Source organism: Dermacentor andersoni, chromosome 1, assembly GCF_023375885.2.
Source record: "Dermacentor andersoni chromosome 1, qqDerAnde1_hic_scaffold, whole genome shotgun sequence".
Lineage (NCBI taxonomy): Eukaryota > Metazoa > Arthropoda > Arachnida > Ixodida > Ixodidae > Dermacentor > Dermacentor andersoni.
The window spans coordinates 11,668,699-11,695,826 of NC_092814.1; the positions used below are offsets into that span (position 1 = coordinate 11,668,699).

Consider the following 27,128-nt stretch of genomic DNA (forward strand, 5'->3'; position numbering starts at 1 on the left):
GCACAGGGGCGATAAGGAAAAAACAGCATTTGTAATGCCCGGCAGATTATTTGAATTTAACATCATGCCTTTCGGGCTGTGCAACATGCCTGCAATGTTCAAAAGGTTCCTGGACACTATACTGTGCTGCTTAAAATGGGAAGTTTACATGTGCTACCTGAGTGATGTTGTGAACTTTGGGCAAACATTTAGTGAGTATAGCAATCGTCTGGAGTTGGTGCTGAACTGCTTGGCGAAGGCCAGCCTTGTCCTGAATTCGAAGAAGGGCCATTTTGGTGAACGACAAGCTCTTGTGCTGGGACATCAGGTCGATAAAGATGGAATACGACCAGATCCACAAAAGACTGCAGCTGTAGAAGCATTTAAGGAACCTAACGGTGTCAAGCAGCTACGAAGCTTTTTAGGCTTATGCTCCTACTTTCGCCGAATAATTCCCAGATTTGCCGACGTGGCCCATCCTCTTATGTGCCTTGTCCAGCAAAGTGTTCCTTTTGAGTGGACCACAGAGTGCGACTCTTCACTTCGTCAATTAAAGTTGCGCATGCATTGTGCATGCGTTGCGCCGCCTGGCAATTGCGTGGACGACCGCTGCACCTCCAAGGGGAGGCTGGTTACCCCAAACAAATGGTGCAGAAAGCCAGCTTGCCTCTTTCAACCCCTATAATGCTGGTTGTGTTCAAAGGTGCATTGAATTCTTTGCCAACCTGAATCAAGTGTTTGGTTTCACTTTGCACTCACACTGAACACAGACACGTGTTTCGGCAGTCTTTATGCATTTACTGAAAGCTTTGCTTCAACAGGATCCAACAGGATCTGCACGTTGGATCTGCACGTTGGATCTGCTGTAGTGTTTCTTTTTTTTATGTGAAAGCATCAAATGGGCCATTGAGCAAAAAAGCCGGCCCGGTATCTGTTACAGTAAAAGCTCGTTAATTCACTATTCGTTAATTCGAAATTTCGGATAATTCGAATTAGTTGCCGCGGACCGTCCCTCAATGTATTGAAAGCAATATGTAACACATCCCGCTAATTCACACTGAAATCCGCACCACCACCGATAATTCGAACTCCGCATCATCGTGGATGGGGAGAGTGCTAGTGCGCGGAGCACGCTGGCGTCGCCGCGCGGGTCGCGCAGCTTTGCTTTTTCGATCAGCGGCAAGGACGATAACACCCTCGCCTCGCGCCATGTTCTTTGCGTACGAGCGTGCGAGGGTGAGCCGGCGAAAGCGGCTCAATCTCGCGTGCGCGAGAGGGGAAGGTGGGGCGGTGCACCCTCTCTTGTCGCGCGCGAGGCAGGGGGGTGAGGCGAGGGAGGTACCGGGGGACGATCTTCGGCGGCTGCTGCTTACGGCGCGGCCATGCTGCCGTCGCATCTTGAAAGCAATCTGCGACGTGGCCAAAGTGCGCGCCCGCGTGGGCCTCGTCTTCAAAGCGATCTGCGATGTTTGCAGAGTGCGCGTATTGCCGGTAGCTTCATATGCGATGTGCTTTCTACGTTTCGTTCGCGTTAAAGCGAGGGCTGTACGAACGTCAATTCGCTCGCTACTACTGCTGCGTGCCCTCACTCCAGCGTTTTTCAGCGAGTTTCCGCGGTCATCGAGCGAGATGCGTTCATGCTCACCTGTGCGCGCGTGACACAGTGCTTGTTAATTTAGTTAGTAAGCAAATGCTTACAAGTTTATACGGCCGATAAAACTATTATCCTTACTTCGTATAGCTATCTACTAATTTTCTATCGCAATCGATGCTTCGCTTTTTGCGCGAGACGGAGACTTTTTTTTTTTCTCTGCCCCAGTCAGCGCGACGAACGCGCGGATGGAGCAAGAGCCATCTCGACGTCGGGCGCGTCGGACCGCACTGGGCGCGTCGGACCGCACTGGCCGCGTCCGGTTAGGTTGGCTGCGCCAGAGCTTCGAAGTATAGACGTTGTTCACGCCAACGTGACGTAGCGTGTGCGTGCGTGCTCACGCCACGTCAGACTATATCCGCGCCTTAACCGAGCGATTTCTTTCTCTGACTTTCATTAGTTCGAATTTTGTATAATTCGAATTTTCATAGCATCCCCGCGGAATTCGAATTAACGAGCTTTTACTGTATCTGGACAAGCGAAAAATGGCACTGCAATTCCCAGTGGCAGCAATGCCATGTCACAAGCGTGCCTTGGCAGAGCAGAGTGGGCAAAAGGGAACATCTGCTGCTGCGCTAGCATGCCTGGTGTTGCGTGAAGGGAGAGGGGCATTGCTGTGACGCCACGTCACCCTCACTCTTGCTCTCGGAACTCTGTGGTGTCCGGACGTCCCTTGTCCATGCAAGCTCTCGCCTGTGTTCTAACTGCTCCTCGGTAATTGCTATATAAAGAAATTAATGTATGAAGAAACAATGAATTTGAAAGGAAAAACATTGGCGGTAGTGCGTTCTGAACCTGCAACCCCATGCTCAGAAGCCAAGTGTCTTACCCACTGGGCTAAACCAGTGCCTCCAATATAGCAGGCCTGTGCACTCTGCTTAGTGACATCATACTACTTGGACATAAATTTCCATTGCCAAGTTCGGCGTGACGAAAGTGGTCACCGCGGCTTACTTGGGAGCATCCCTATTAGATTCTATGGCACTTGGGCAAAGTAGCATGATGTCACGGATCAAAGTGCACCGGCCTTGTGCTGTCTAGGAGGCGTTGGCCAAGCATCTCAACGTGCTCGCTTTCTTGCGAGGAGGTCATAACTCGAAGGACCGCTCAGCGGTGTTCAAGTGGACGTTAATGCTTTCACATTCACAACTCTTAAGAAGTGTTTAGGTGTCCTCGGATTTTTTAACGAGCCATTTTAGGTTTCCTCAATGATGTGGTGTTGCATGTAATTAGTCCAAGAGATTCACAGCACATTTTCTCGCCTGCTGGGATAGTAGTGTTTCACAGGGCATGTGCTTCCCTGCCCTTATGTTTAAAGGGACACCAGAGGCTAAGTTGACGTGGACTGTTTAAATTTCATTCCAGAAACCGAGCAACGCTTGTTTCGTGCCAAGTAAATACTTAGTTTCGGAGAAAATTGCATCTGAACGGCCCGAATACCTTTTTCAAAATTCAAATCTCCCCCCACCCAACTGTGGGAGTGGTGATGTTGCATACGCCAAGACCACCCTTTGCTGCGGTGCCCGACAGACGGCAGTACCGAGCCAAGGCAGATAAAGTCAGAGTGGCGGATTCGCCGCTGCAGCTGCTTTTTGGCCAAGTTTGCGCATCCTGCGACATCACGTGGAAGTTGAATTCTCTGATACTTGCAGTTTGTGCGAAATTCGCGAGCCAACAAAACCAGCGCAGCACTACGCGATACCTACTGAAATGCAAAAGCGTGGGCGGTGCAGAGCCGAGAGAAAACGAAACCGTTGACCACCTGCGTTGTGGTCAAGGGTAATTTCAAAGAGTTCTTTTGTCTAAAAATAAAATAGAACTGGACTAGTAGCATTTATTTCGTCTTATAATACAATACAAGGATGTTTTGTGTAAGGAGTAGTTGAGTACTAGTGACAGAATTTAACTGAGAAGTACTTTCGTCATCGGACAAGTACTTCAATTTCCCGGGGGAGTCTCTTATCATATCCTGCATTTACCTCAATTTTTCTATTATTAAGGCTCTGTTCGTGATAATATTGATGCCTTGGAGATTCTTGAGTATTTATCTATCACTTTAGCTTGACTTAATATTTGCCTTTAATGTTCTTTCAAGGGCCCTGTTGAGGCAGAAGTGCTCCTGGCAGCGACATTTTAGTATATCATCCCTTTGTAGCATATCTTTTATGTTCATAGCTTGGCTTGCTGGCCATTGTCATAATTTTAATATCGTCGACTTCCTTTCAGTTTCAGTTTATTGATGCGATTGAGATTTTGTACAGAAAAAGTAACTCTAGGAGCTCCCACAGTCAAAGACTGGGGAGGGACCTCCAACAATAAATACATAGAAAAAGTACACTTAATGTGGTTAACAGCAGTAGCAGTGCTATGAAACAAAAGGTATTAAAAAAAAAAGTCAAGTCATGGTAACAACAATAAAGTATAAACACAAAAGGCAGATCCTGAGAATAATATTCCACATAGAGAAGCATAAAATAAACAAAACAATCACTTTCTCAACAAGTGGTGACGAAGTTTTCTCTTAAATAAATGAATGGAAGGAGATGATTTAATGGAGGGAGGTAGTGAATTCCATATTGATGTTGCCAAAAAGTTCGCAGTAAGTTTGCCGTGGTTAGTCCTTGGTTTCGGTAGCAGGTAGTTATTATGGCGTGAAAATCGAGTGCCAGTGAAGTGTGGAGTTTGGTCTTTTGTTATCAACGAAATTGCTAATTCTCCTCGACAAAATTTATACGTCAGGACACCAAGAGAACATTTATTTAAATCCACTATTGACAAAATATTATATGTGCGGAGTAATGGCCAGGCACTAGATGAAAAATGGCTGGAAGTGATTATTCTCAAAGCTTGGTTTTGTGTGTGCTGCAGGGGTGCCAAGTGAGTTACATAGGTATTGCCCCAAGAACAAATGCAGTAAGAGATGTGACTGTGAAAAAATTTATACATAGTAAAGTGAAATAATGTACGTACCGGAAAATAGGGGTGGACTTCAATTCAGTTTATTTGGACATACATAGATGGTACAGGATGTCCACAAGGCGCGGCAAAAGGAGGCAACAATGCCTCCTGACAGGGCCTTCACCTCGGGACCACACATCATGACAGTAGGTTGGCATGACAAAATACTGCACTACGTTGAGAGATCAAAGCAATCAGTGAAAATTCAGCAATACATGCTGTTTTACATATGACAAGTTATCCTATGATTTGACATTATACATTGATTACATCATTCTAACTCACGGAAACAATGATGTAGAAAATCATTCAAATTGCTTTTGCTCAAGACAAAAGAAAGGTACAATTCTAAGCCAAAGAGGCAGGTGAAGAAAGCATCAATTTCATTCTTTTCTTAAATTGAGAAAGGGTTTTGCAATCCTTTATGCAGTTGATCATAAAGGATATGTGTTACAAAGCATAACTATTTGGTTGTCTATGATCTGAGTATTAAGCTATCGCAGGAGACGAAAGATCTGATCAAGAAACGCCAATGTATGAAAGCCTCTAACCCTACAGCTAGAATAGAACTGGCAGAACTTTCGAAGTTAATCAACAAGCGTAAGACAGCCGACATAAGGAAGTATAACATGGATAGAATTGAACAAGCTCTCAGGAACGGAGGAAGCCTAAAAGCAGTGAAGAAGAAACTAGGAATTGGCAAGAATCAGATGTATGCGCTAAGAGACAAAGCCGGCAATATCATTACTAATATGGATGAGATAGTTCAAGTGGCTGAGGAGTTCTATAGAGATTTATACAGTACGAGTGGCACCCACGATGATAATGGAAGAGAGAATAATCTAGAGGAATTCGATATCCCAGAAGTAACGCCGGAAGAAGTAAAGAAAGCCTTGGGAGCTATGCAAAGGGGGAAGGCAGCTGGGGAGGATCAGGTAACAGCAGATTTGCTGAAGGATGGTGGGCAGATTGTTCTAGAAAAACTGGCCAGCCTCTATACGCAATGCCTCAAGACCTCGAGCGTACCGGAATCTTGGAAGAACGCTAACATAATCCTAATCCATAAGAAAGGCGACGCCAAAGACTTGAAAAATTATAGACCGATCAGCTTACTGTCCGTTGCCTACAAAGCATTTACTAAGGTAATTGCAAATAGAATCCGGAACACCTTAGACTTCCGTCAACCAAAGGACCAGGCAGGATTCCGTAAAGGCTACTCAACAATAGATCATATTCACACTATCAATCAGGTGATAGAGAAATGTGCGGAATATAACCAACCATTATATATAGCTTTCATTGATTACGAGAAAGCGTTTGATTCAGTCGAAACCTCAGCAGTCATGGAGGCATTGCGGAATCAGGGTGTAGACGAGCCGTATGTAAAAATACTGAAAGATATCTATAGCGGCTCCACAGCCACTGTACTCCTCCATAAAGAAAGCAACAAAATCCCAATAAAGAAAGGCGTCAGGCAGGGAGATACGATCTCTCCAATGCTATTCACAGCGTGTTTACAGGAGGTATTCAGAGACCTGGATTGGGAAGAATTGGGGATAAGAGTAAATGGAGAATACCTTAGTAACTTGCGCTTCGCTGATGATATTGCCTTGCTTAGTAACTCAGGGGACCAACTGCAATGCATGCTCACTGATCTGGAGAGGCAGAGCAGAAGGGTGGGACTAAAAATGAATCTGCAGAAAACTAAAGTAATGTTTAACAGTCTCGGAAGGGAACAGCAGTTTACGATAGGTAGCGAGGCACTGGAAGTGGTAAGAGAATACATCTACTTAGGACAGGTAGTGACTGCTGATCCAGATCATGAGAGTGAAATAATCAGAAGAATAAGAATGGGCTGGGGTGCGTTTGGCAGGCATTCGCAGATCATGAACAGCAGGTTGCCATTATCCCTCAAGAGAAAAGTGTATAACAGCTGTGTCTTACCAGTACTCACGTACGGGGCAGAAACCTGGAGGCTTACGAAAAGGGTTCTACTTAAATTGAGGACGACGCAACGAGCTATGGAAAGAAAAATGATAGGTGTAACGTTAAGGGATAAGAAAAGAGCAGATTGGGTGAGGGAACAAACGCGCGTTAATGACATCTTAGTTGAAATCAAGAAAAAGAAATGGGCATGGGCAGGACATGTAATGAGGAGGGAAGATAACCGATGGTCATTAAGGGTTACGGACTGGATTCCGAGGGAAGGGAAGCGTAGCAGGGGGCGACAGAAAGTTAGGTGGGCAGATGAGATTAGGAAGTTTGGAGGGTCAACATGGCCACAATTAGTACATGACCGGGGTAGTTGGAGAAGTATGGGAGAGGCCTTTGCCCTGCAGTGGGCGTAATCAGGCTGATGATGATGATGATGATGATGATGATGATCTGAGTATTATAATTTGAGCGTGACTTCGACCAAACCATAGATACAGTGCGCAAGTTATGGGTAAGGTTCCTGTTTAAGTACTTAATGGAGAAGGATGTAAAATCATGGTTAATGTTATGAAAAATAAGTACAGCCAATGAGAAACTGTGAAGTTGATAGTACGGCAGTACCTTAACTGTGTCATGCAGGAATTCTTTGGTAATAGGTGCGGAACGGGATACCGTCTTCTCAACGCCCTGAACTGAAGCAAGAAAAGGCGGTTTGAATCTGATTTGTTACATGTGCCCCAAACTAGCTGACAGCACATAAAATAGGAGTGAACTATGGAAAAATAAATCTGCTTTCTCAAACGCAGAGGTAAAAGACATTTTACTCATTGCAACAAACCAGTAGACCTAGATGCTTTCAAACGAACCTGATCCACGTGATCCATCCATGTTAAGTCATATTTGAAACAGACTCCCAGGAAGTGGCAAGAATTTGTTGGCAATAGATTTGTATTGTAGATCTGTAGTTGGACATGATTATTCAAGGGCTTGTTTTTGGGGTGGAAAATAATATATTGTGTTTTCTTTATATTTAAGTCAAGTTCGTTGCTATTTAACCAGATGTGTAGCTGACTCAGCCACTGATTTGCATGCTGTTCAAGTGAGGCTAGATTTGGACCAGAAAAGAAGACATTAGTGTCATCCACGTAAAGGATAATATCAGGTGTTCGGGGATGTTAACGAGATTATTAATGTATAAAATAAATAACAAAGGCCCAAGAATAGATCCTAACCAGTGTTTTTCCATGTGAACTTAAACGCAGTTGAGTCACTCCTGTTTTCAAAAACGGTGATCGCACGCTTACACAGAATTATAGACCCATTTGCATTCTTCCATTTTTTAATAAAGTTATTGAAAAACTTATCGAAATGCGTCTGACAAAATATTTATATAAATTCAGTATTCTTTCCCCTTATCAGTTTGGCTTTCGTTCTGGCTTTTCAACTAATCTAGCACATATTTATGTTACTGATTATCTTAAAAAAGCAATTGACGATGGTAGTTTTGCAGCGTCGATATTCGTTGATCTATCCGAGGCCTTTGAAACACTTAATCGTACAATTCTTTGTGCTAAACTTGAGGCCATCGGAATAACTGGTCCGCCTTTACTTCTTATCCGCAGTTACTTACAAGATAGAAAACAAGTCGTTAACATTTCTGGGTACTACTCTAAAGAAGCCACTACTAACATTGGTGTACCACAGGGGTCCAATTAGGTCCTCTACTTTTCCTAATTTATATTAATGATCTGCCTAGTTGCCTCTCCTCATTGAAGTGTATTCTTTACGCTGATGATACTACTATATTTAGTTCTAACAATTGTATATCAACGCTAACACGTAAGCTAAACGAAGATCTCGTGAAAATTTCCACATGGTGTCAACTTAACAAGCTGCAGATTAACCATAATAAGACCACTTTTGTCGTCCTTGCCTCACATCAGCGATCGCCTGAGCTCCTTCAATCTATTTCCATCAACAATCACCTAATCACTGCAGTCGATCATTGAACCTATTTAGGTGTGGAATTTGATCGTCATCTTAAATTTCACCTTCACATAGCTAATGTGAAAAAGAAAATGGCATACAGAATATGCGTTTTGATCAAAGCACGACCATATTTTTTCAACTCTCAAGTCGCTTTAATATGCTTTTGTTCATTCTCATATTAACTATAACATTGAATCATGGGGAAACACTTATAACAGTCACCTAACTTCGTTGCAAGTCATTCAGAATTGAGCTATTCGACTAATAACATTTTCACCTCGTAGCATTAGCACAAATCAGCTGTTACATGCACATGATATTTTGAATGTGACTGATCTTGTTAAATATAACCTGGCCATATTTATTTTTAGGGCATTAATCAATGATATTCCGATAACCATCATACCAAAGACATCCTTTTTTAATGTAAATAATACTAGATTTGCAAGAAATATGAACTTCATTTTACCCATCGTTCGCACCAACTGTGGTAAGCAGTCATTACATTTTTCAGCTTTATCTCTGTGGAACACATTACCATTCATTTAAAATTGTTCAAAGCTCACAGGTTTCGTACAGAACTTAAGTATTTTCTTTTAGCTTCCTCCGACTTTCCCATTTGAGTGCACTATGTGTCATATTTTTAACTTTCACTTCGTTTCTCTACATGTCTCTCGCATTTTTTTACTTCTTTTTTTTCTTTAGCTATTTTTTGTAGTTTCACCTTTTGTCGTTTAATCCAAAGCTTTGTTATTGCTTAATACATTCATCTGCTGCTTTTCTGTTCATTTATGCCTTGTCTCCTAAAACCTTTATTATCGGAAATTTCACATGTTGCCATTGTTGTTTTAATAATTCTAGTCATCATGCACAGGAGGTCCCATTTCAGTTTCTAACTACGGGACCTCCTTCTGTATATACTTATGTAATTATCCCCATTTTTGTCTTGAATAAACTGATTCTTATTCTGATTCTTGTGGCACACCATACCTGATTATTCCTATATCTGACAGAAAGTGATTCATACTAGTGTATTGTTTTCTTCCTGTCAGATAACTGTCTACCAGCTCATGTGCTATTCCTCTGATACCATACTTTGCCAGTTTTTCCATTGGAATCTCATGTTTAATAAAATCAAAGGCTTTTCGAAAGTCAAGAAAAATGCCCAGTGTATATAGTTACTGTTCAAAGTTTTCCAAAATACGGTCCTTTATATATAGCAGTGCTGTCTCCATTCATTTTCCAGCCTGAAATCCATATTGTTGTTTACATATTATATTTTGAGCATTAAAAAATCCGTTTAACCTCGTGTATATTATGCGTTCGGGAATTTTAGAAAAGAGCGGCAAAACACAAGTAGGTCTGTAATTATTCAGATCATTTTTTCCTCCTCCTTTGAATATTAAGGTTACGCGTGCAACTTTTATTTTATCAGGGAATATACCGGTCTCTAATGTGAGATTACAAAGATATACTAGAGGACCCACAAGAAATAGAAGTACGCCCTTGATAGAGCACGCACTAATATCGTCATTTCCTGGCGAGCACCCATCCTTCATTGCCTTTACAACACTTACTTCTTCCTCCGATGTAGGTATTAGAAACAGTGAATTACTATTAGTGAAAGGAACATATGAATCGATAAGCGTTAACGCTTGGGTCATTCGTGAGTAATTTCGCGCGCCTGCATTAAGAAAATGTTCGTTAAACTTGTTTGCAAGTGGTACACCTGAAAATATTTTACCGTCTATGTAAAAATCCGGCGGAATGCAGGCTTTGCCACTTTTTATAATGATGCTAGCTGTTTGCCATAATAATTTAGGACTATTCATGACTGTGGAAAATTTGTTGTCATAGTAAGTTGATTTTGCTTTCTTAAGATCTGAAGTTAAGTTCTTACGGAATTTTTAATCTCTGTAAAATGAACCGGATCTTTCATTTTTATGAAACAAGCAAACAGCCAGTTTTTCCTGTTTATACGTCTGTATAATACCGGAGTAATCCACTTTTATCCTCCTGTGCTTTTTTATAGGCACGAGTGGAAAAGGACGGTTATAGTGGTGAAGCACTTTCTCTAAAAAAATGTCACATGCCTTACTTTCACTATATATATCATCCCAGATTGATTATACTTTGATTAGTATTCTGATACCATATGTCGCTTTATGGGTTAACAAAGATATGTGAGTTGTAAACTTCAAATGATTGTCGAGTTCTACTCCAAGAAATGTTGCATGGTGAACAGCCTGAAGTGAAGTCGGACCAATGTTAATGCATGGCTTCTGCTGTACACTTTTTTGCAGGGATGAAAAAATTACAAATTTCGATTTAGTAGCATTGTTATTGAGCATATTATCTCTGTACCAATTAACGATTTTAGCCGCGTCAGCATTAAGGTAAGATATTAATGATTCCAAACACGTGTTAGAAGAATAAATTGTTGTGTCATCAGCATATAAAATACAAATAGAATGTTTAATGTGTTCTGGAAGGGCATTGATGCACACGAGACATAACATTGGTCCTAGTATTGAGCCTTGTGGAACCCCTATGTTAGTTTGGTATGAGAATGAGTATCAGAAATAGAGACATGTTTTCAATCATGTAAATAACTGCGAATTAAGGAAAGTGCTGGACCACGTACGCCAACAGCATTTAGTTTAGCAAAAGGTATGTGATGATTTAATGAATTGAAAGCTTTAGAAAAATCGATAAACAAGGTACCAGCCAATTTACCTGAGTCAGCAGCTGTTTTAAGATGATCAATTAAAGAAATGAGCGCTAATTCAATTGAGTAACCAAATCAAAAGCCAAATTGATTAGATGACAGAATACTGAGCTTTGTGAAACAGTTAGTTTAACGTACTATGAAATTACCTTGCTGAAAATGATAAAATAGATATAGGGTGGTAGTTTAATAACAAATTTTTGCTACCCGTTCTGAAAACGGGAATAACTTTGGCGTTCTTTAAGAAGCTAGGAAAGATGCCAGTTTTGAAAATTAGATTTATTATGTGTGAGAGTGTGTCACTGATAAGAGGAGCTATAAGCTTTACATGAGATGAGTTAAAGTTATCTAAACCAGCTCCCGTGTTTTTTCAGCTTTCAGTGCAGGTCATGTGCACTTCTGGGGAAACTGGACAGAGAAAAAACCAGTGTGGCAAATGATGATAAGCCTTGTAGATGTGAACTGAGAGATGTGGCTGGCTGGGACAAAATGAATCGACAAAGGTGATAGCAATGGCTAAAGGATTATTAAGGGTTTGTTCACCAACTTCAATAGCAGTTATGGCGGGGTTTGGCGATGTTTGGCGATGTTCTATCTAAAAACTCAATAATTTTCCACTGTTTTTTAGAATCGTTGCCAGCATGGTCAATTTCCTTTTCATAATACTCTTATTTAGCGTTTTTAAGAAGCCTACTCAAAATATTTGAGTAGCACTTGTAACGAGCCACCAGGGTCATATTAAATGGCTTCTTTTTTTGTTTTTTTATAAAGATCATCTTCTCTGTGCACGCATTTGAGAAGATTGTCAGTCATCCACGGACAACGAAGTAAAGCGAACCTTTTCTTACTCGTGGTTATTGTGGTTGATTCGGAAGTAGTGTTAGAAATTAGATTACGGAACAATTCGAAGGCAATTACTGGATTTTTTTGCGACGTAAGTGGGTTCCAATTAACATCGGCGATTTTCCTAACAAATGAAGTTTTGTCTATATTTTTTCTTTGAACATGCATGGCCTGAATAATCATATTGCAATTTATATGCACGGATATTGGATAATGATCAGTTAATGAAACTTCAATGACACCAGATCCAGGAGTAATCATGAGGTTCGACAATGCGTGGTGAATTAGTGTATCCGGACCATTAATATTCCGCCGAGTAGGTACAGTTACAAGTGATTTGAGGCCATGTCCGTTCAAGGTATCTGTATAAGTAGTGTGTGATGAACTGTGAACATCTAAAAGGTTAATATTGATGTCACACATAATAATGATGTTTTTATGTTCTAGCGATAGCGTGTTCAAAACATGGTTTAGTTTTAAACAAAACTCAGTAATGGATGACGAAGGCGATCAATATAATATAATATATATAATATAATATACATAATATATTATATATAATATAATGTGAATATAATATATAATATATTATTACAATATTACGATACCCAAAAGACGAGCCCCCGCGAGAACGAAGACGAAATGGGTCGGTGCCTTTGGCGCGAGCGAATGTCGGCCTGGCGCTCTGGCTCCAGTCAAGTGTAAATAGCCTGTAAATAGCCTCTTTCGTCTGTGTCTTTCTACACGTAACATTCTGGTGGAAGTGAGCGATCCCCTTCCTCGCCACGGAACTCCGGAGTGGTCGGTGCATCGAGCTTGTCTCCATGATTCCGTGACGAGCCCGCTTTTGCAACTCGGCTGGTCCGACTCTGCTCCAATTGTCACGGTCACCCAACATCACGACCCTGGTGTGTTCTCTGGCCTGGAGGGACAGGACGTTGACGAATGGATCAAGCTATATGAACATGCCAGTGCTAATAACAGGTGGGACCCAACTATTGTGCTCGCCAATGTCATCTTATACCTCGTCAGCACCCCACGCGTGTGGTACCAGATGCATGACGACGCGATAACCAGTTGGGACAGTTTCAAAGAAAAGCAATGGGAACTGTTCGGCGACCCCATTGGCCGCAAGGTTACCGCAAGAAAGGCTTTTGTGTCTTGTGTTCAGACATCTACAGACCCGTACGTTTCATACATCCTCGATGTCTTGGCTCTATGCCGCAAAGCTGACGATGTTACCTCTGAAGCAGATAAAGTGTCACACGTTCTAAAAGGCATCGCCGACGATGCTTTCAATTTGCTTGTTTTCGGCAACGTCTCGACAATCGACGCCATCATTAAAGAATGCCGTTGCCTTGAACAAGCTAAGAGCCGCCGTATCACACACCACATCACGCGGCTACCCAACACTGCTGCTATGTCGACATGTGAGGGTCGGCCGTGTCAGGCCACCACCTGTGACGACGTCACCCGTATTGTTCGCCGCGAGCTCAAGGCCGCCTGTTTGCCAGCTTTCTCCGCGACGCCTCCCGAGCCGCCAGCAACCACGATTGCCATGATTCAGGCTGTAGTCAAACAGGAATTTGAGAACATGGATCTGAACTCCGTGTGTTCAACATCTCAATCCAGCATTTCCCAGTTCTCTACTGGCCCTCCTCGTCCCTCGACAGTCCTTTTCTACCACATCTCACCGCAACCCGTACGAATGGCGTACCCCTGATGACCGACCAATCTGCTTCCACTGCTGTCGCATCGGCCACGTCGCTCGTCACTGCTGCAACCGATGGCCACCGCCTTCTCGGACATACGCCGCCACAGATTCCCGCACCTTTGGAGCTTCTGTTCCCTATGCCACCTGCCATGAACCCACTGCCGCTGATGCCCCTGCTCCGAACCTTCGCTACAGCCGCTCGCCTTCACCTCGACGCCATTAGTCTCGTTCGCCCCATCCCCGCCGCTTCTTTTCGCCGCCTATCGCCTCCCGGACCCAGCCGGAAAACTAGGCACTGCAGCTTCTGGAGGTGAAGCTGCATTGTCGACCCTGCCCTCAAATCCTCTGCTCACGTTACATACGAACCAAAACCTCCTTGACGTTGATGACTATCCTGTCACTGCACTCATCGATACAGGCGCACATCTTTCTATTATGAGTGCTGCCTTCTGACGACGACTCAAAAGGCTCCTCACCCCAGCGTCATCACGCGTCATCCGCATTGCGGATGGCGGTACTGTGCCTATCGTCGGCATGTGTACGGCACGTGTCAGCATTGCCGGCCGCCACACTCCTGCCCTCTTCACCGTGATTGCTCATTGCCCCCACTACCTAATTCTCGGCCTCGACTTTCTCTCCGTGCATTCTGCCCTTATTGGCTGCTCTGCCAGTACCCTTCCCCTTGCCTTGAGTTGCCGATTCTCGCAGAACCTTCTGACGCCCCCCAGTGTCGCTTATGCCCCACCGGCTTTCTTCGCCTGCCACCAAAGTCAATAGCCTTTATTGAACTGTTGTCTTCCCCACCATTTCCTGATGGCGAGTACCTCGTCACTCCTCTGCCCGACATTCCACTACATTATGACGTTACCATGCCTCACACTATACTCACTATTACTGTGAACCGCACTCGCATACCTGTCTTTAACTTCGGATTGGCTAAGCAAATTCTACCACAAGGTATTTGCCTTGCCAACGTTGATTGTCTCGGCGACCATCATGTGGCAGCGTTATAAACCGATGGTTCTGGCGAGCTTCGCTGGCCCCTCGTGCCAGCCTCGGGCGCCGATTCCAACATGAAAAAAATGGTTGCGACGGACCTGTCCTCTACTCGGGCTGAAGACGTTTGCCAAGTATTATCGTCCTACCGAGATATTTTCGGCTTCGACAATGGCCCTTTAGGCCAGAGCACGTAGTCAAGCATCGGATTCTTACTGGCGATGCTGCGCCTATTCACCGACGACCGTATCGAGTTTCTGCCTCAGAATGCCGAGTAATTCAAAGTGAAGTGAACAAAATGTTAGATAAAAACATTACTGAACCTTCTTCGAGTCCCTGGGCGTCACCTGTGGTGTTGGTTTAGAAGAAGGATGGCACATGGCGCTTCTGTGTAGACTACCGTCATCTGAACAACATTACTAAGAAGGATGTCTACCCGCTCCCACGTATAGCCCTTGCCCTTTCTGTACGACGTTACATCGCTGCTTGTGAACTTTGCCAACGACTCAAGAAGCCTTCTCAGCTCCCGTCTGGTTACCTGCAGCCGCTCGACATCTCTGCCGAGCCCTTCCATCGTGTTGGCTTAGACCTTCTCGGCCCATTTCCAGAATCTACATCAGGAAACAAGTGAAATAGAAATCCAATGTGTACCCAACTTTTCAGCTAGAAAAATGGGAAAAGGTGTAATATGTGTTGTACAATGGCGACCGGTTTTCTAAAGTCAGCTTCACTCCACAATATTTAATGTCAGCTTTGCTGCAGTGCATTCGTGCTATGTGGTAAAGCATACAAATGGTGTGGAAGCGGCTTTGGTTTTGTATTCAATTGTGCCATGCTGGCAGCAGGGTGTCTACCAACTGGGAATTCTCAGGGATTTTGAATAGTCTGGAAAAAAGTAGGGAAAACTTAGGGAAATTTGTGCTTCAGTCAGGGAAAATTAGCTGTCATTTTATTGAAAGGGAACGATAGTCGCCCTACTGCTGGCTCAAGTAAAAGAGAGGAAAAGTAACGAATTGTCGTTGATGCCGTCTTGTCAGCTGGAGGAGTTGCCAGTGTACAGTCAACGACCGATTTTCCGTACGGCCGTTTTTTTGTGAAATGCCCGATAGTGCGGACGATCTCGCGGGACCACCACATGCCCCATAGTGTTAATATATGAGAATGTCTGTAATTTCGGACGCAAGAACCCTTTGCTGTCGCAAGAACCCTTCGCTGTCTGATTTTCCAGGGTTTTTGCCGTGACCGCAGGTCCGAAACGGCATTAATCAAAGCCACCATCGCTGCTGTTTTGATTACCTGGCCGCCTCAAACCGGCGCTCTCGCACACATATCCGCTGGCAGCCATAGCCACCACTGCGGCAACGCTAGGCTTAGCTGCTTCGATGTTTGCCATTAAGGTTCTTGCCGTTGGGTGCCGTGTTTTTCATTGAAAGAATTCGCCGTTGTCAGTAATGGCACCGACTCTGCCTCTGTAATCCTCGCGATTGGCTTCGAAGCTTAGAAAGCATGGCACATTGCACAATGCCGGTTTCCGAAAGGCAGCTTCGCTTCAGCATTGGGATATTACACAATGAAGCGTACGTGAAGTATTGCGGCGAAGCTTAACCAGTGTGGGAAAGGGCAATTGTCATCACGGCCGACTCAGTACGTATTCCATAATTATGCATGTGTCCAACCGCCATCTCCTGTTACAGTAAGAGCACTGATATGCCTAATAAGTGTACTAGCAGGCCTTCAGAGCTTTTTTGGACGTGCCTGTGAGGATTTGAGCCCTTAAGGGCCATAAAAGACATGCATTCATTTTTTCGGACTGCCCGATTTGATTTTTTGGACGTTTTTGTGGCCCTTAAGGAGTACGAAAAATCGGACATTGACTGTATAACTGACCAAGAAGGTGCTTCAAGTGGTCTGTGGGGCAAACGCTGTGGCAGAACGACGACAAGAACAGCAATGACCGTCGCATTGAGGAATGATCAGGAAAGAACTGTGCCGCCTCCTATTTGAAGGAGCTTAAGCTCAAAAAGTGAAGTGTTGGCTGACGCAAAGATGACCCTCATCCAAACCAAAATAAGTTCTTGAAAGCAGTGAAACACAAAACGGAAGCAATGTGCATGGGCTAAAAGCATATGATGACAGTTAAGGTTGACTTTTCAACTGCTGAGAAAATCTCACTTGTGGCAAAGTTCGGGCCTAATACCAATGATCTTGCTATCACTTGATAGAAATAGCTGATTTTCGAAAATATTTGCTTCTGTATGCATCTCTCTTTATTTGTATTTGAAAATGTTCGACTCGATTTACAATGGACTTCATCATTTTTCTGTTTTGAAGTTATCTTATTTTCTGTGCATTTTATTATCCCCTACCTTCAGTTTTCTATTTTGAATAAGATAAACGCTACTCCTTACTATTCAAACTGGATTAACTTCTTTTTTTTATATGCTTACTCTAGAGTGACAGCATTGGGCGACATGGTGTCAGCCTATCTTGACATAAAATAAAGTTCTTTGTCGCTCAGAGAAAACCTGGAGAACTCAGGGAAATTGAAAATGTGAACTTGGTAGACACCCCGAGGCAGTTTCTGGCCCAATTTTCTTGAAAAAAAAAAAAGTACACATAACATAATCAGACATTGCGACATAAAGCCAACAGACAATGAAGCCACAGAAAGCATAGGGGAAATTAACTCTGGTGATATTTGAAATGTATAAAATAATGAAAAAAAGGGAAATGAAAATGGAAAATAACCGGTTGCTGTTGGGAGCTCGGGATGCGGAGGTTGTGGGTTCAGCTCCCACCGGCACCAAGTTATCTTTTCATCTATCTTCATTTCCCTTTTGATTATTTTCTACAATTTCAACCTGAGCTAATTTCTCCCATGCTTTCCATGGCTTCTTTGTCTGTTGGCTTTATGTGGTCATGATTAACAAAAATCAAGCTCCTTGGTTTCTCTTCTTCTCTCATTCATTCATATCAAGGGTCTAGAATCTGGCAGCCGTGATGTTATTAGGTATAGCATACGAGGGTTTCTTTTAGCCACGTGCCTGCTCTCCTAAGTTCATGTGTTACGTGACGCCATCGGGCAGTAAAGGATGTTTCACATCTGCCCACCATGGCTCTGAGTGGCATTGGCTAACACTCCCAGGGCTAGATGTAGTATCATGAATACATAAATATCATGTTTAGTGCGAAGCGGCACAAACCCAAGGGCCCATTAAAGATAATAGTTTCAGAAGCCGGGTCATGGCAAAAAAAGTTTGCTCTTTTCTTGCGGGAAAAACTCAGAATTATTCATATTGACAACCCATTTTTGGTTAAAAGCTCTGAAGAAATCATAGATTTCCTGAAAGAAAATTCTGGCAAAAGCATATAAGCTTGCTCCTTTGACATAAAGGACTTGTACTACTCCTTGCCTCAAAAGAAACTAATAGCATGCGTAGAAGAGTGCATCGACGAGTATGACGTGGTTGCATTTCAAAATTCAGCCGGTTTATTGGTTCAGGCTTTTTTAGATGCTTAATAATTGCTACCTTCACTCGATGTATGTAGCATGGAATGACTAAATATTCATTCACAAGCAGGGTGTCTGCATCGGTTCATGTTTGGCACCTATACTAAGTGACATTTACTAGCCAACCATAACAAAGACCTGTCACATACCTTGTCGGAACACAGGGTGGTTAAAGTTGTGAGGTACATTGATGACTTTCTAGTCGTTTTCGAACCAGATGCACATTCTACAGTAGACAAGCTTTACGAAGTTTTTTCTGCAGGCCTTAGGCCACTTACTCTCACGCTTGAGGAGCAAACTGATAACATGCTGCGTTTCTTAGATATTCAGCTCGAGTTCATGGAACGGCACACATGTTGGGAGTATAAACCCAAGGCAGCCCCTGTTGCCATATCGGCCCGCCCACTCGATGCTCGTCAAGGAGCATTGCCAACTTGTGCTTTGGAAATGCCTTAAAGAAATCTTGCCACCATAAGATCTATATGAGTCTTATGGATCAGTCGGGAAGGTTGTCAGCAACAGGGTTTCTGGAGTAAGTGCAGGTTTCAGTCATAGAAGGGCTGCTAAATATATGCGTGTCAGACAGCACAGCTCGGGACGTGGCAAATCAACGGACGGAACGCAGAGGGAAGGTAGCACTACTGGCCTATCTGCAAAAAACGGCACATAGGCTTAAAAAATGGCTAGCCATGTGAACACAAAAGTGGTCTTTTCAGCGCCAGAAAAACTTGCGAAAATATGTCGGTTAACGGACTCGTATTGTAAGCCAGCTGTCGGATGCTCTATGAATCATCGTAAAGCACCAGTGGGTTGCATAGAAGCTGTTGTTCACAAGCTTTCGCTGTCCTGTGGGAAAAAAAAATACATCGGACAGACGGGAAGGTGTCTTAATGACCGGTTAACAGAACATAGTCTAAATGGGAGAAATAAGCAATACAGTCATCTGTGAACTCACTGTCAGGAATGCAGCTGTGCGCCGGTTTATGGATCCTGCCGTGTTCGTGTGAAGCACTCAGATAAAGATGTGCGAGAGATTACTGAAGCTCAGGCTATCTGTCGGAATAGTGATACGTGTGTTAGCGCCCCTTCAGTCGACTTGTCAGATAAGGAGACGGGTTTTTTGAATGGTTAAAAATTTTGGTGATGGGGTGCCACTGTGCATGGGTTAAATAGGTGGTTGTTTCTTGAAAATAAAGTTGTTGAAGTTAGCACATTGTGGTGTCGTCTCCCTTCTGTCCTTGTTCGCTGGCGCTAAATATGCTTTTAATGTCAGTTTACCAATACACCCAACAAATGGCAGTGCCATAAATACCCGCCCAAGATAGTGGCCAGAGTGATCTTCATCACCGTAGCACAATTGGTAGTGCAACATACGAGTAATGCTGAGTGTCTGGGTTCGACCCCCAGTGGCAGCCAGTCATCTTTTTGTCCACTTTCATTTCCCTTTTTTTCTTTTTCATCATTTTGCACATTTCAATTTCAACCACAGCTAATTTCCCTTGTGCTTTCCTTGGCTTCATTGTCTCTGGGCTTAATGGGGTCATGATTAACAAAAATAGAGCCCCTTGGTTTCCCTTCTCTCGTAATCGGACATTGTGAGCTATGGTTATTGCTTGAAAATCTTCCTTGGGCAGGTTGAAAATAGGTGTTTTTGATGGCAGATGACTTGTGTTCAACACATTCACTGTCCCCTAAGCTCTGCCAAGACAAACGCTGCCACTAAAGGGGTTGCTATTGGGGTCACCATAGGGGTCAGGCGCATTCATGTTTACTGGTCAAGTTCTAATTATCCTGCAAAGGCCAATTTTAAGATTGAAATAATGAAAGTTTTGGCGCTGTTGTGACCGGGAGTCCGAGGATGTGAGATATCCATTCACTGTGGGAGAGTGAGGGAATTTGAGGCCAGAACAGATATCCAAGACGTTTTAAACACACACACGTTTATATTACATTATGTATACAAATGATGCAGAAATACTGTAGATGAGCTGATCACGTTCAAGTTCCAGCTGCCGATCTGCGCCACCAAGCATCAGTCTGCTCTTTTTAACCCCTCCGTCAACCTGGTCCCATTGCCTTTCCCAATCCAGCGTCAGGAGATGGTTGACATCATGCTCCACCATTCCAGAGGTTGGTAGCCATTTTCCTCTAAGAAGAGCTTGCTCAAGAACACGGACATCACTGTGCACGAAAAGGGAAAGGGGGAAGTACAGTGATCCTGTCTACGGCGTGGACTTGGCAGTTTGGGCTGATGTCAGATACTTGTTTTAAGCCGCTGGACTTGATTGGAGAGGCTGCTGGACATCGAGTGGTGGCAAGAGCGAACGACCGCATTTCTAAGGGCCCCTAGGGCGATGGAGTGCTTCACCACTTTAGAATGGTTGGATGTGTAGAGGAGAAGGTGTTTTTTGGAATGCGGGGCATACATCCAACACGTGTGCCCTTCCTGGAGGTGTAGTGCAAGGTCTAGGAAGCGGATTTGGCCGCTTCCTAGACCTGCGGTCGTTAGAAATGCGGTCGTTCGCTCTTGCCACGACTCGATGTCCAGCAGCCTCTCCAATCAAGTCCAGCGGCTTAAAACAAGTGACTATCCTTAACAGCTGCTGTCATCCTTGGCGGAAGTTTTATTGCAAGAGGCTCGTTCCCCCAAGAAACAGCACGAAGTGGGTGATGTATTAACCAAGACTGTTGCGATCCCGTATATACATGGTGTGTCCCATCGCATCAAGAAAGCCGCAGGCCGGGCTGGTATAAAGGTTGTGTTCACTGCGCCTAACAAGTTGGGAAGGATGTGCAAAAAAAAAAAAAAATCATCGAAAGCCGGAGAACACCTGGACCATGCAATAAGCAACATGTCGCCAAGCCTGTAGATTGCAGTACCAATGTAGTGTATTCCATTCCCACCTCTTGCGGCTGCACTTACATAGGGCAAACAGGATGCTGTATCAATGAGCGTTTGCGTGAGCATGCGCACTGTGTCAAGATTAAGACTGGCAGTAATCTGGCTGTTCATTGTGCCAAGTGTGGCTGTTCTCCACTCCTTGACGACACACGTGTGTTGAAAAGGTACAGCAATCAGATGACCAGAGAAATCTTTGAGGCATTTTCAATGTGTCAGTTAGGAGCCACCTGTGTTAGTTCCCCTTCCATAGCACTTTGTGATAAAGAACTTAAGTTCCTTAGAAGTTAAGCAGTTTGGCCTGTGTCCACCGTGTTATGGTTTCTTTTATATTGTTTAATGTTGACGCATGCGCAGCAGTAGTTGACCGACGATGACTCGCCTTCCCCTCCCCTTCTTTCACTCTCCTTATGCCTGTTGCAAATTGTACTAGTGAGGGTTAACCTGCTGTAATCCACACCAATAATTTTCCATCACTCCTGGCTCCCCATCAACTTTCGTGTCTTACAAGCCTCTTCAAGTAAGGCTTGTATCTTTCACATTCTCAAATTACTAGCTAATTCTCTTTTGTCATGTAACAGAAAAGAAATAAAAAAGGCATCAACATTTGTTGGTGTTGCCACTGTTTTACAAAAACACAAGGGTCAAGTATCTTCATTGTTCATAATGACTGTAGACAAACAAATTATCAAAGCATTGACTAATAATTTGGAAAAAGAACTTGTTAATCTCCCCTGCTTTTCTTCTTGCACTACTTTTCTGCATTTTGAGGTTGGAATACCTTTAGAAGTGGTTTTACTTTTCATGCAGAAATGCCATTAAAGTGTCTGTTGTACCATTGTTTTCTTTGCATAATACTTACCTGTTTGCATTCATTCAGCTATTGTAATTTAGGGTTGATATAATAAAATACACGTGTCTATAGAAAGAAAAAATTGCTGTTCAAGAACTCAAGTTAAGGTTGTTGTGTGCAGTGATAAATTTAGACAAATTAAAGTGTGCACGTGCTACAAGTTCACTTTGGCATGACTAAATTAACAGAGGTGGCATGTCTACTGTGTTCAAGTAATATATGTTGCACCTATGTTTAAAAAATGATTGCAGGGCAAAAAGAAATTTTCATTGTCGAAAATGCATACTTACAGTTGGTTTGTAAGGAGAGATTGAGTAAACATGACTGCGGGAATGGGTACCAAAGTTTACCTTGGCAATGCTTTACCGTATTTGATTGCATTGTTTCTTTTTATTTATTTCTTGTACTCAGTGGCTGAACTCTCGAACATTGGCAGCCTTAGATACATCAGAGAATCTGCACGTGCTTGATGTAAGATCACAGGAGGAACTTGAGGTAAGTGCAGTAATTGTTTTTCTTTTTTTATTGCAGTTAAAGATTGCGCTTTTATGGCTTTCAGATGGGGGGCTCTTATATTCAAGCAGGTTCTATATCTTTAAAAGTGTGGAATGCATCTAAGCTCTTAGCGCTTTTTCCAGGTCAGACCTGTAGTACCAGCTTGGCTGGATTTTGAGTTTCGTGACACTACTGTGTTGGCGCATTCACTTGACTACTGCCATTGTACAGAAGGCAATGTACAACGGTGAAGGGCAATATCTGCCACTCACTTTTAGTTATTTCTAGGAATAATCCTGAAAATAAAAGTGACATTAAGAGATAATTTGAATTCGTTTAAAAATCTGCGTACTGAGAAGTTTGAAAAATAAAGCACACCCTTCTGTTGCACATACACTTAATGAAGCCCTTTAGTCTTGCCCATGTAAACACGGTGGATGATGACAAGTGAGGGCCAAAACTAATGCTTTGCTTCGTGTAATGTCGAACCAAAGGGGTGACTCTTGTTCGGAGTGTAGGTGTGCGAGCAGTAATTTTTGAGACCGAATCAAATAGCGCCAAAATTGAATTGAATCAAATATGGAATAATAGCCTTTTTGACCATCATTATAAAACAATGTTGGCATCCCAGTATTTGATACAGTTTCAAGTTGTCCTAATACTGCCCATTATGAATCATGCTTTAAACAAACAACCAAGTTTCTTTGGAGCATGTATGGTCGTCATTAGCAGAATGAAGGTTTAACCCATTGAGTCGATTTCGCCATATGCGACCGCCCAGGGTCGATTTTTTTTATTGCAGATTCCATTTCTTCTTCGGGACTTATTTCGAAAAACATTTACTGTAATATTTTTAGGGTGACCGTAAAATGAGAAAAAGCTATTTTGAGTTGGTATATATGTACTCTTCATTTATTTATTTATTTTATTTCGGATACTTTCCTGGCCCGAAGGCATTACAGAAAGGAGTGGTAAGTGAGAAAAAAAAAGTACATAATTATACAATAATAGGTATTACAAAACGGCAGAAAATACAGCAGTCTTGAAATTGCCAACGTCAGAAATGGCAGCGATGGAGGGAGGAAGGTCGTTCCAGTCGGCGCTGGTTTTAGGAATAAAAGAACTATGACACATCTTTGTTTTAAAATATGGAACACCAACTTTAAACATGTGATCGAAACGGGATGAAATGTATGAAGGGCGAGTAATAAGATGATCCTTTAATACTGGGTTGTGGTGATACAGCCTGTGGAAAAGACACAGTCTAAAATATTTACGGCGCAATGAAAGCTCCGGTAATGTAAGTGTGTTTTTCATGGAAGTAATGCTGGCGTAACGGGAATAGTTAGATAAGATGAAACGTGCTGCGCGATTCTGGATGGATTCTAGAGTGTTTATCAGTGTGATTTGATGGGGATCCCATACGGTGGATGCATATTCTAGCTTTGGTCGCACTAATGTTTTGTAGAGGGTAAGCTTTATCGGCATAGACGCAGCAGAGAAATTTCGACGCAAGTATCCAAGAACCCGGTTAGCGTTATTAGTGACGTGTTTGATGTGCGTATGCCATGATAAGTTACGTGAAATATGGACACCTAGGTATTTGTACGAGTTGACGGATTCAAGAGAAGTATCGTGAAGTAAGTAAACACGCGTATTGTCAGTGTTAGTACGGCTCGATACATGCATTGTTTTACATTTATTAACGTTTAGTCGCATGAGCCATTTATCGCACCAGTTGGATATGCTTCTAAGATCGTCTTGAAGCTTATCAGAATCAGTGGGGTTAGTTATTTTGCGATAAATGACGCAGTCATCTGTGAAAAGCCTGATAGATGAATGGGAAATGCATTTAGGAAGGTCGTTTATGTGAATCAGGAAAAGCAGGGGTCCCAGTACCGATCCCTGTGGTACACCCGATGTTACGGAAGTGCGAGAGGATGAACATTCATTAGCTGAAACGTACTGAGTTCGATTAGACAGAAAGCTTTTAATCCAGTTTAGTACATTAGGGTCAATGTTAAGCATGCTAAGTTTAAGAATGAGAAGATCATGTGAAACAGTGTCGAAAGCTTTTGCAAAGTCCAAAAACACGCAGTCTACATCGAAGCCCATATCAGTATGGGTAAATAGGTCATTAGTAAAACATATGAGTTGCGTTTCACATGAAAATGTTTTCCTGAAACCGTGTTGTTCATTCGAAAAGAAGAAATTAGACTCAAGGAAATCAATAAGATGAGAATGTATAATATGCTCCAATATTTTGCATGGTATACTTGTCAGTGATATAGGACGATAGTTATCGGGGGAATGCGTGTTACCTGATTTAGGGACCAGAACAACCTTGCCAACCTTCCAATCGCTTGGAAGAACTGAGGAACCTAGAGACTGGGAAAAGAGCATCGAAAGCATAATGGAAGAATATGGTTCAGTAATTTTAAGCATTTTACAGTTAATTGAGTCTTCACCTGATGAAGAAGATATTTTCAGGTTTTCAATGAACTTTTGTATGCCGACCCAATCTATATAAATGGAGTTCATTGGTAAATAGGAGCATTTAGTTACCGACGGTAGAATGGCAGGAGCACATTTGTGAAAGACGGAAGCAAATACATCATTCAAAACGGAACAGCACTGGTTCGGAGGGATCGCGACATTGTCAGAACGGGCTAGTTGGATTGTTTTGCTTTCTTTGCCACCAACAATATTCCAGAATTTACGTGGATTAGGCTGTAAAAGTGATGGGAGGGTGTTATCGAAAATATCTTTTTTGCATTTGTAATAGCGATAATATATTCTGCGTGAATGCAATGATATGCTGCCCAGCGTTCGGGAAGGTTAGTTGCTTTGGCGCGACGAAAAATACGTTTCGTTTTGTTGCGCAGACGGCGCAGAATTCCAGTAAACCATGGCGAGGAAGGACTCGAAACAATCTTTCTTTTAGGTGCATAGCGATCCATTAGTGTTAGCAGTTTGTTCTTGTACAATGACCAGTTCTCTTCAACGGTACGTTCAAAAAAGTTGTCTGTGTAGTCAGTAATGAATGATTCTAGTTCATTTAAAATGGATGTGGTATCGGCGGCATTGTAATCACATATAGTTTTAACGGTGTTCTTCGAGCGAACTTTCTTCTTAAGTGTCAAGTGGAGAAGCGAGTGGTCACTTATTCCTTTAAGGTATGTTGGAGGAGAAACCAAATCTGGAGCTGTTGTAAAAAAGAGGTCTAAAGTATTAGACGAAGTGCTGGTAGTGCGTGTGGGTTCATGAATCAGCTGAGTTAGATTAAAATCAGCGCAGATGTCTAAAAAATGGGTGCACTCGGAAGATGACTGCTTAAGGGAGGGAACACCGTTTTGCCACACTATGTTTGGAAAATTGAAATCACCTAGTAAGAACAAATGTGATTTTGGGTATCGAACAACTAATTTGTTAAGGACATCATGAAGGTCAGTGCAGAAATTGGTAGTGGAGGATGGGGACCTATAACACGCGCAAAAGATGAGGTCGCCAGTGGGAAAAGCAACACGAGTGCAAACTATTTCTAATGGTGAGTCAATGGAGATAGTCAAGGAATGGATAGCAGAGCTCACGGCAATCAGTACACCTCCGCCCGTACGGAAATCGCGATCGTACCTGTAAAAGTTATATGTTTTTTGACAGTCTAGTATTTCACTATCTTTAATTTTTGCTGAAAGCCATGTTTCGGTGAGCACAACTATATCAGCTGAGCATGCGTCGATATGTGATGACAGTGATGTGCGTTTGTTGGCGATACTTCGGACATTTGTAAAAAGAAGTGATAAGGAGTTTGCTTGCTTTGGAAGACGAGATAGCTATGCTGCACCCAAATGTGAAGATTGTGGACCCGATGGTTTGTTGTTTGTTGGGGTAATCGCGCTCCTAGCTGGTCCGATCTCGCATACTTCATCTGTAGCTGCGCAATAAACGTAACATTTTTTACCTATGATTAGTTTGTTATGTCGCAAAGAAAAAGACTGGCCGCTGGCCTTGCCAAAGTCATTTAGTGCTTTCCGCGATTGACGAGTGGCTTTGCAAAAGTCTTCGCCGACTGAAATACCATCGGCTTTAAACTTCGCTTTTTGCGAGAGTATATGGTCTCTCATCTTGGAAGACACAAACTTAGCTATAACAGGCCGTGTCTTGCCGACAACGTATGTGCCTAGCCTATGAGCCCTATGGATTGCGGCTTCCGAGGGAGTCATGTTGAGACAATTTCTAAGAAAGTGATGGATCTGGACTTCTGATTGAGCCCACGTTTCTGATACGTTGTCCGAGATACCATAGAAGATCAAGTTGTCGCGTCTTGAATGGTCCTCCAGAACGTCTAGTCTTGACGCGAGCGCAGCGCTTTCATTTGAAACTGCTTCATGGACTGTGGTAGTAATATCACTTCCTGAAGGCATATTTTCAAAAGACTCAACCGCAGCTTCCACGGCAGTCACTCTATTGGAAAGGTCTGAAACGGTCTCAGTAAGGTTTTCTTGGTTAGCCTTTAGTTCAGCTATGGCATTCATCATCTCGGCATGTCGCGTGTCAAATTTTAACGACAAAGCAGC

The 27,128-nt window shown here is 42.9% G+C and overlaps 1 protein-coding gene across 6 annotated transcripts in view; it reads left to right on the top strand.

Moving 5' to 3' along the window:
• The window catches only part of Vps8 (vacuolar protein sorting 8), a 972,138-nt gene that overhangs the window by 308,119 nt on the left and 636,891 nt on the right, over positions 1 to 27,128 (top strand). For all 6 annotated transcript variants that reach the window (XR_008608392.2, XM_055061192.2, XM_055061196.2 and 3 more), the window contains exon 14: positions 22,468 to 22,551. Coding sequence is in view for 5 of the 6 variants with exons in the window: in XM_055061192.2 (XP_054917167.2) it covers positions 22,468 to 22,551 (84 nt within the window). In the remaining variant the exon portion in view is untranslated. The remainder of the gene's footprint in view (positions 1 to 22,467; positions 22,552 to 27,128) is intronic.